The sequence below is a fragment of the Acanthisitta chloris genome, unplaced genomic scaffold, assembly GCF_000695815.1.
Source record: "Acanthisitta chloris isolate BGI_N310 unplaced genomic scaffold, ASM69581v1 scaffold14655, whole genome shotgun sequence".
Taxonomy (NCBI): domain Eukaryota; kingdom Metazoa; phylum Chordata; class Aves; order Passeriformes; family Acanthisittidae; genus Acanthisitta; species Acanthisitta chloris.
In genome coordinates, this window is record NW_008675454.1 from 1 (window position 1) to 10,709 (window position 10,709).

The 10,709-nt window shown below is 39.4% G+C and overlaps 1 protein-coding gene across 1 annotated transcript; it reads left to right on the forward strand.

Annotated features, from left to right (window-relative positions):
* Positions 1–235: 235 nt before the first annotated feature.
* Positions 236–1,972, forward strand: LOC103803224 (AN1-type zinc finger protein 5-like; the record flags this gene model as incomplete). Its single annotated transcript, XM_009075767.1, has 4 exons — positions 236–342; positions 430–587; positions 984–1,095; positions 1,875–1,972. Coding segments are annotated over exons 2-4 (361 nt in total), but the record flags the coding sequence as incomplete, so codon positions are not given.
* Positions 1,973–10,709: the final 8,737 nt, after the last annotated feature.

Below are 10,709 nucleotides of genomic sequence, written 5' to 3' on the forward strand. Positions count from 1 at the left end.
CATCATCCTATTCTGATTTGATTGGTAGTAAATTAAATTATTTTTTCCCAAGTTGAGTCTGTTTTGCTTGTGATGGTAATTAATAAATGATCTCCCCCTGTCCTTAACTCATGAACCTTTCTTTGTCTTTCTCCACCTGTCCAGCTGAGGAGGGGGTGATAGAGCAGCTTGGTGAGCACCTGGCATCCAGCCAAGGTCAACCCACTAAACTATGATAATGTTTTTTACCTCTCTTAGATGTTCCTGACAATGTTACTTATCAATACAATTGAAGTATTGAATTATATATTAACATCCATATAGCCATCTTTAAAAATGCTGATATCACTTTTTGTGGGCAAGGTAAGTAGACCTATTTTAATCCTATAACCCTGTAATTGGTTTTGGTGAAATGCCAATTCTTAATGCAGTTCTTGGTTTTATTTACAGTACTGAAATGGCTCAGGAGACAAACCAGACCCCAGGGCCCATGCTGTGTAGTACAGGATGTGGATTTTATGGAAATCCTAGAACAAATGGCATGTGTTCTGTTTGCTACAAAGAACATCTTCAGCGACAGCAGAATAGTGGTAGAATCAGCCCAATGGGTAAAGGTTTGAGATGTGTTTTGTGTGTGTGTTGAATATGTAATGTATAGGTAATGAGAGGAATCGCAGAATGTATTTTAGGAGATCTTCTGATAGCTGCATACTAAATCTATGAATATCAAAGGGGATAATGCTTTAAATCACATAAATAAAAATTCTTTTTTTGTGTAACACCCCTTGGTGTTGAACCTTAATTTGCATTTCTACTTATGCTCTGCTACAATTGGGTTCTTATACAATCCCTGTTTTGGTCATTAGCAGTATAGTCTGTCTTTAAGAAGATGCAGTAGAATGACAGATGATTGGAAATGGTTCATAACTGTATTCAAAACTACTTGACTAATCTTGTATTCTATACTTTGCTTATAATTAACTTCTCAAATTTCTGTTATATAGGGATAGCTAGTGGTTCAAACAGTCCTATCTCAGACTCTGCATCTGTACAGAGAGCAGATGGTAGTTTAAACAACTGTGAAGGTACTGCTAGTAGCACATCTGGAAAATCAAGGTAAGATTATAGGATCATTTAGATTGGAAAAGACCCTTAAGATCATTGAGTCCAACCATAAATCTAACACTGCCAAGTTCACCACTAAGCTATGTCAGCATAGTCTTCTAAATCCCTCCAGGGATGGTGACTCAACCACTGTCCTGAGCAGCCTATTGCAATGCTTAAACCTTTTTGGTAAAGAATTTTTTTCTAATCTACCTAATCTAAAACCTCCTCTGGCACAACTTGAGGCAGTTTCCTCTTGTCCTATTGCTTGTTACTTGGGAGGAGAGACTGACGTTCACCTCACTACAACCTCCTTTCATGTAGTTGTAGAGTACTAAGGTCCCCCCGAGCCTCCTTTTCTCCAGGCTAAACAACCTCAGTTTCCTCGGATGCTCCTCATAAGACTTGATTTCTAAATCCTTCATCTGGTGAAGGTATTATTTTGAGGTTTGAATCAACTGTGAGTATATAGCAAGTTAAAGCAACATTGCCCTATTACAGTTTCTGCAGAGGTAAAAGGGACAGTGCACCTTATAGTGCTTTATGAATCTTTATAAATAAGAACTAATTAGTATTTGGTGTTGAACTACTGCATTTACAAGGACATTTCTGGTTCATCTGGGGAAATATTTGCTACAGTTTGCCTAGTTTCTTCTAGGGAAGTGAGGTAGAAGTACAGGTCAGGAATGTGTATCAGTAATAATTGATTGGATAGTCTGACGGATTTTGACAGTTTAAGCTCTTGTGTACTCAAAACTAATGTAATCACCCATTTCACTGTATGTAAACAGAAATGTGCCTGTTGCTGCTTTGCCGGTAATGCAGCAAATGACAGAAATGAGCGTTTCAAGAGAGGAGAAAGTAACATCAAAAACAGAGATCGAGCCAGGTATGTTTGCAGAATAACACTAGGTACAACTGACCTAACAGAAGCTAGCAGTTTACTTTCTCTTTGTGGTGATTGTCTTGAGGCACTGTTAATTATGGATGCTTCTTGATTATTAATACCTTTAGAATAAAAAAGAATTGCTAGTGCCAGAATATAGTTTTCACATGCATGTTCAATTCTAGTACAAAAATTTTGACACTTGAGGAGCATTTTGGCTATCAAACCTTGATTTTTAAAAAGTAAGACATTTAAATTGTATCTGGGCACAAGATGTTCAATTTTGAAGTCAGTGTTGATTTTTTTATAAAATTTAGCAGTACAGTTTTTGCTGGCTTGTAGCAATCAAAATGATGTGTTTGAAGAACAGAGTTCTTAATAAATTCAATTCTACAGAAGGATGAGAGTGGGGCAGAAGGAAACACTTGATTAAAAATACTAGCAAAGACTTCTAAAGGTTCTTGGACTAATTGAGTAATCAGTAGATATAACCAAAATGCTGTTCTGTGGATATAGGATACTTATGGCATTAATTGCTTAGTAAGGATGTTCAATTTAAGTCTTATTCCTGTTCTCCTAGTATTTAAACTTTGAAGTGTAAAGTATTTCTTGGTGGGAGGTAGGGAGGGACTGCTTCCCTACATACTAGTGAGTGAATTCATGTTTATTATATAGCAGTTTATTCAAATGGGTACTTGTTTGATATCTATAGGTATTGATACTTGTTAATTTTAATAGTTCTGAAACAGTCTTAAAACATTAAAAGCTGACTATTAATAATAAAATCTTTTTGCTACAACTTAAGATAAAATTATTTGTTTTGTGTTGAAAACTCCAGAAGGGACTACTCAGTACTGTATAGATGAATATTTGTCAATAAGACTGCTGTTACAATTGATAGCTAATTGCTCAGTGTTTGTACACAGGTTTTTACTATTTTAATTAAGTCATGTTAAGTTAAAAATGTGACATGAAGTAAATAACAATAGCTTTTACTGCTTTCTTTTTTGGTTATGTACAGACTGAGGAGATGTTTGTTTCAGCTTCTTGTAACTTGTGTTATCTGAAGAGTCTTATTGTATGTAACTTATAAATATTGTAACAAAGTATAAATTTCTAAACCCATATTGTACTGTTATGAATTGCTACCTGAAAAAGTGACAGGCAGGAAAGAAAAACATAAAATGGTAGCAGTGGTCAAGTAGTATCTGAATTTTCTCTTATTAAAACTGCCAATAGGGATTTGTCATTTTGCCAGCTGTGAAGGGCAGTCTTCTAGTTCTGTTGAGTCAATATCGATTTCCTCATAAAGCAAGTAAATGGTAGCATCACACAGCATACTATTGATTAGGGATTTCCCCCCTCCCCCCCATTCTAAAAGCAACTCAAGATGATAATCTTGCAGCTTGAAACTGAGTTGAAACCAGTCAAAGCTCTGTTAAAGCTTGTGTAGCGATCATAGGGAAAATTGCCATGAAATTTAAATGTTTGGGGGAAAAAAGCTTCTATAGCAAAATTGTCATCTTAGTACATATCCTTAAATTCTTGAAACAATCTTCAGCTGCTCTAAAAGTTGAAGTTCATCAAGTTGGGGGAAGATTTTAGACAGCACAGAATACTGTCTTTGTACGCTGTTTTTAGATTTAAAAAAGGATTTATCATAAATTTTTAAGATACACCTAGTGTTTGCTATATTAGTACATTGATCCTGTAAGTGTTTTGCAGCCAAAAAAAGTTGGCCTCAACTTTTTATAAATCCTTACTGTGTTTGGGTGGGTTCCATTTTTTTTTTTCTTTCTCTTTTTCTGAAGCATCTAGTATATGTTGGTCTTGCTTGAGGAGGAGCTGAAACACTAGTAGAGTAGATAATTCATGTCACCGCATAAAACAAAGATAATACTTTCTATGAGATGTAATCCTCTAATATAATACCTGTCATAATGTTGCTAATGAAAATACCTTAGTTTTATCTGTAGTCTCACCCTGGCAATTGAATTTCATAACTGTATCAGATGGTAGGTCTGGAACAAACAATGCAGCCTTCAAGCAAAGTTGGTTTTTTGGGTTTTTTTTTTTCCTTAAGCATTATGAAGACTCATTTTATTCTGCAAGTCAAAGTTCTAAATAGTTAGGTCTGCACAATTGTCTTTAAGTCTGTGGACTAAAAGTATATTCTTGCTGTTTGCTTAAAATCAAGCATCTGATTCCAGAAGGTTCTGAAGTTGACAAAAATGAAGCTTAACAGGCTTGTATTTTCTTTTGTTTTTCCCAGGTTGAGGTTATAACCTGGGTTCTCATTCAGAACAAATCAAGTCTGAAGGCAATGAATCATATCTTAGCATTTGAAGGAAGAAAGGCATGACCTATGTAACTGGCCTAGTTGGTTGTAATTTAGATGTCTAACATGCTATATTTTGCTATAACTTGTAATTTCTTAGTTAAACTTTTTTGTTGTAGTTTTGTAATTGAATTGTGGCATGTGTTCAGTTGCTTATCTGATGATCTGTGTAGAAGTCAGTGAAATATAAATACCTTTATATCAAAATTCCAACTCATAATTGGGCATTAGTTATAGCATGCGTTTTATAGGCTTTTGATCTGCTTCTGTTCTACTTAATTAAGGATTTTAGTTCAGTCTTGACCAAATTCAGAATATACCTGAAGCATTCTAGAGATATTGTTCAGATTTGTGGTTTTTTTCCATGCTAACTTACAAGAATTAAATGCAAAAAACCCTTATCTGACTCCTTTCCTTGTGTTTTTGCATCAGCAATACCATTACCAAGTTGGTGAGGCTTAGTAGAGACCTTGAAGAAACCTGTTTTGTTTAAGCAGGTTTTTAAGTGGCAATAGAAGATTTATACAAGAGAGCTGACTTACATATTTGTGCTGGTTTGAAAGCAAACCAGTGAGAGACTCCGAGTCAGAAGTACAATTTAATATGAACAACACAACAAAAACAACAACAAATGCAACAGTACAAAAATAACCTGACAGAGTCAGAAAGTAACCTGACACCCTGTCAGTCAGGGTGTTAGTAGTAGTCCGATTAAAATGGTAGCTGCAGTCCTCCTGGAGCAATGGCTTTGTTGGAGCAGTGATCCCGCAGATCTGCTCCTCTCCTGAAGGTCCAGCAGCAGCTCTTGTCCTCTGGGAATCCAGCAGGCAAAGGGCTCCCTGTGCTGGTCCAAACCCCGGCTTATATCCCTGTGAGCATGTTTGGCTCCCCACCCCTGGGGTGAGTCACCTCACCATGGGACAAGGCGATAAGGATCACTGGGAGGATGTGTCATGTATGGGTCCTTGGCAGCCCATTAATCAGAGACAGCCCCTGAGGGAGCCATCAGGGACATGGTGATAAGGATCACTGCCCCACCTTCTTTAACAGCTTGTGGAGACGAAAATAGAATACATACCATTGCAACCCAGGACAATATTGATCACTAAACCCAAACTGTTGTGAAAACAAATATGTTTAAATAATCATATTGTATCAAGTCGAAGCATATTTCTAGCATTTTTGTGCTTTTGTGGGTTGCTTACTTTTCTGAATAAATATCCTGTCAGGGCTGTTAGTGTTTCCAAACTTAATTAGTCTAGCATGCAGATCAAGAACTTTATTTTTATGAACCCAGTAATAGCTTTGTTTTACAGAGCAGTGTGGTGAGTTACTGCTCTGAAGCCACAACTGTGCAATAGTGCTGCCTATGAAGAAAGTGAACTGGAACTTGAAATGCATATGGTCTTATGTAAAATAAGTGTTAAAAAATCTTCACCAAACATCATTAACTTAGTCATTCCATCTGTATGGTAGGCTACCCTTTCCATTCCTGAAAATTATAATTTAATAAAATTAATGAGATGATGGTTAGCTAATTTGTCTTTTGGCTTTGTACCAGGCCAATATGATGAGTTACTTTAATGTTCAGCACCACAGCTGTCCTACATGCAGGTTGAGACCCTGTTATGGGTTGCCCTCACTTACGTTACAGATAAAAACAGTAGCTAGGAAATATATAGTGTGTTGCAGATAATATTCTGAGTAATATGCTGAATATCTTATGAGATATTGAATGTTCAAGATGATAAATAGATTATATTGCTTGCTTCTTGTTTTAATATCTGATTCTGATTTGGTTTTGAACATGACTATAGTATTTAAATGTGCATTCTGTCTGTAGACAGTTCCATTGTGGCTGTTGATAAGGTCATCAGATATATCAACTTTGTTTTGTGTTCAAAATTATCTTCCCATTTCCTATGTCTGCTGTAACTTGAGTAGATGCCCCCAATTGAAACAATTCTGAAATGGAACTAATAATTTGTTTAAAATCTTGAAGCTGTCTATCTTGAAAAATAAGACTGAGGACCAAACTGCTGGTCCTGTACTTTTTGCCAATAGCATGCTATTGTGTCTTTTTGAGAGATGTACAACAGGCATCAAGTCTTGATGGTAACCAATCTAAACCACATTTCAGGGTTTTACTTAAACAGTGATATGTTATATTGATGTAAGAGTAAAAAAAAAAAATCAGTGTGCTTGTTGAGCATGTGAGAGATTAGTTACATGCTGCAGAATTGTTTTATCCCAGTTCTTTGGCATCGAATTGAATATACAGTTTATTTTTTAGCCTTTTATAATGGACACCTGGATCAGCATAGCAGTTGCAGATTCTGAAGAATAATTTCTTCTCAAGCTTGATAAAACAAAAAACAGTCTGTCTTATTTTCATTGACTCAAACTTTATATACAAGTCAGTTGTGTTAATGTGCAGCATAAGGTTTACATAATTTGTAGTATAGTTTTCAGCTCTGGTGCTGCAGAAGTAAAGTATGTTTTTCTGATGACTTCTGGGTACTCTTTGTCTATTACCTTTATTCCTTCTGTTCTAATTTTTCCATCTCTTCCGTGGTAGGAGTTGAGGATTGCTTTCATGTAAAAGTAGTTAGAATGCTTAAAACTTTTTTTTTTTTTAAGGCTTTCAAGCATTTCACTCTTCACTGACATGCTTGCTGCTTCCTATTACTGTGTAAGTCAATGCATTTTGTTAAACTGATAGGGTTCTATTTTGGATAATTTGGGTATAGAGAAAGCTTCTATAACCTTGGTATTACTTTGGTAGCCCTTTGTGGATTAATTTAATTTATTGCCTATTAAAAAATTAAAGTATCATGGTAAGAAACAAAGATAAAACTAAAAATGCCTTCCTTTCACCCTTTTCTTTCCAGACCCAGCTTTAATTCCAGACTCTTTTACCTCCTCCCTCTATATTCTGAGTGATGCAGGAGGAATGGAGGGTTGCAGTCAGTTCACAACTGTTTTCTGTTGTTCCTTCTTCCTTGCACATTTTACCTGCTCCAGTATAGGTCCATTGCACAGGATACATGAACTGCTCCAACTGTATTGGTTTGTGTAAGGAAAACCACTGTTAGTTCTGCAATCCTAGGTATAGAATCACAGAATGGGTAAGGTTGGAAGGGACCACTGTGGGTCATCTCATCCATCCTCCCTGCTTATTTAGAGTCATCTTAGAGCACATAGCACAGGATTGTATCCAGATAGTTCTGGAATATCGCCAGAGAGGGAGACTCCACACCCTCTCTGGGCAATCTGTTCCAGTGCATGGTCATTTGCACAGTAAAGAAGTTCTTCCTCATATTCAGGTGGAACTTCCTGTGCATCAGTTTCTGCCTGTTGCCACTTGGCATGATCAAGCAGAGCCTGGCTCCATCTTCTTGGCACTTCCCCCCTTCGGATACTTATAGGCATTGATGAGGTCCCCTCTGTCATCTCTTCTTGAGGCTGAACAGGCCCAACTTCCTCAGCCTTTCCTCATAAGAGATGCTCCAGTCCTCTAATCATCTTTGTTGCCCTCTGCTGGACTTATTCCAGGAGCTCCATGCCTCTTGTACTGGGGAGCCCAGTTCTGAGACACCATACTTGAGATGTGACTTTGCTAGGGCTGAGTAGAGGGGCAAGATCACCTCCCTTGACCTGCTGGAAATGTTTTGCCTATGTACCCCAGGATTCCATTTGCCTTCTTGGCCACAAGGTGTGCTGGTTTGAGCTGGAGTAGAGCCTCTGTGAAGAAAGTTAACTCTACTCCAGCTCAAACCAGCACACAAGGGCACATTGCTTGGCTCATGGACAGCTTGTTGTCCACCAGAACCCCTAGGGCTTTCTCTGCAGAGCTACTTTCCAGCAGGTCAGTGCCCAACCTGTACTGGTGCTTGGGGTTATTCCTCCTCAGGTGCAGGACCCTGCATTTGCCTCTGTTGAATTTCAGAAGGTTCTTCTCTGCCTGTCTCTTGAAGCTGTTGAGGTGCTTCTGAAGGGCTGCACAGCCCTCTGAGGTATCAGCCACTCCTCCCAGCTTTGTGTCGTCAGTGAACTTGCTGAGGAGGCACTCTGTCCCTTCAAGTCATTATGAATAAATTAAGCAATATTGCGCCCAGTATGTCACTAGTGATAAACCTCCAACTAGACCCTGTGCTACTGATTATGACCTTCTGGGCTCCACCTCACTGCCCACTCATCCACTCCATGCTTCCTGAGTTTGCCTATGAGGATATCATGAGAGACAGTGTCCAAAGCATTGTTGAAGTTGAGATACTCAATATCCAGTGCTCTCATCCAGGTAGTTTTTATATTCTAGAAGGAAATCAGGTTGGCCAAGCATGATTTACCTTCAGTGAATCCATGTGGACTACTGATCATTTTGTGCTCCATCTTGAAAACCTCCAGGGAGGTGGTGGATTCACCTCCCTGGAGGTTTTCAAGATGAGACTGGATGTGGCACTTAGTGCCATGGTCCAGTAACAATGGGAGGGGTGGACTCGATTTTTGAGGTCTCTTCCAACCCGGTTGATTCTATGATTCTATATACTTAGAGATAGCCTCCCAAATGAGGAGCTCTATCACCTTTCCAGAGACTGAGGTGAGCCTGACTGGCCAGTAGTACCCTGGATCCTCCTTGCTGTTTTTGAAGACTGGGTGACATTTGCTTTCTTCCAGTCCTCAGGCCTCTCTCCTCATCACCACGACCTTTCCAAGATGATTGTGAGTGGCCTTGCTATGGTATCCGCCAGCTCCCTCAGCACTTCTGGATTCATTCCTTCAGGACCTTTGGACTTGAGGATGTCAAGTTTGCCTAGGTGCTCTCTGACCCAATCCTCCTTGACTAAGGGAAGGTCTTCCTTCCAACATTCCTTTTTCCTGGTCTCCTAGGTCAGAGATCCTGAGGGCTGGTCTTGTTGGTGAAGACTGATGCTAAGAAGGCATTTAGTAACTGCTTTCTCTGTGTTCTCTGTTACTAGGGTCCCCCCTCCAGGTCGGAATGGGCCTACGTTTGCCTCTGTTTTCCTTTTGTTATTGGTGTATGTGAAGAAGCCCTTGTTGTCCTTGACATCCTTGGCCAGATTTAATTCCAGATGGGCCTTGGCCTTCCTTGTCTCATTACTATACTCTGACAACCTCTTTGTATGCATTCCAAGTGGCCTGACTGTGCTTCCTCCTCCTGTGTGTTTCCTGCTTGTGCTTGAGTAATGACAGGAATTCTTTATTCATCCATGCAGGTCTCTTGTTCCCTTTGCCTGATTTCTTACTCATTGGGATGCATCTTTCTTGAGCCTGTTAGTACAGTGGCTATTACTTCTTGTCTCATCCACCAACACCCCCAAGTCCTTCTCTCCAAGACTGCTCTTAATTCATTCTCCACCCATCCTGTATTTGTGCTTAGAATTGCTCTGACCTAGGTGCAGGACCTTGCACTTGGCCTTGTTGAACTTCATGAGGTTTGAATGGGCCCACCTCTCAGATCCCTTCCTTCCAGCATGTTGACTGCACCACACAGCTTGGTTTTGTCAGCAAACATATTCAGTCTCACTGTCCATGTTGCTGACAGTGTTCTGGTCCTGATAGGGTTCCCTTGAGGAATGCCATTCATCAGTGGTCTTCACTTAGACATTGAGCCATTGACTGCAGCTTTTTGACTGCAACCATCCAGCCAATTCCTTATCCACTGAGTGGTTCATCCATCAAAAACATGTTTCTCCAGTTTAGAGACACAGATCTTGTAGGATAAATATCTAAAATCGGGAATGATTCATGTGCCCTTAGTTGTTTACTTCTCTTGATCTCTTCAGAGGGAAGGATGTTGTGTGGGACAGTGTCAATTGCTTTGCATGAGCCCAGGTGGATGACTTCTGTCACTTTCCATGTTTGCCATTGCTGTAACCCTGTCATAGAAGACCACCAAATTTGTCAGGCATGATTTGCCCTTAGTGAAGCCATGTTGGCTGTCACCAATCACCTCCATATTTCTCATGTATCTTAACATACCTTCCAGGAGGATCTACTCTGTGATCATGCAAGGCACTGAGGTGAGACTGACCAGCCTTAGTTGCCCAGGTCTTCCTTATTTCACTTTTTAAAAATGGGGGTTATGTTTCCTCTTTTTCAATCAGTGGGAACAGTTCAAGAGAACTTCTCGGTCCCAGTGCGCCGTAAGGCGAGGCAGCAGGGAATGTGGCCGGCCTGGCTGAACAGTGCTCTAGTCCCTTAATTGTTTTTGTTGTCCTTGACTGGACTCATTCCCCTAAGTCTATATCTGGAAAAAAGGGCGGGCTACTCAAGAAGAGTTCAGGACTACAGTTAGGTCACGTAGGAAGAAAATTAGAGACAGTCACAATTTGAACTAAATCTGGCCACTATTGTCAGGGATAGCAAAAAGTGTTGCTA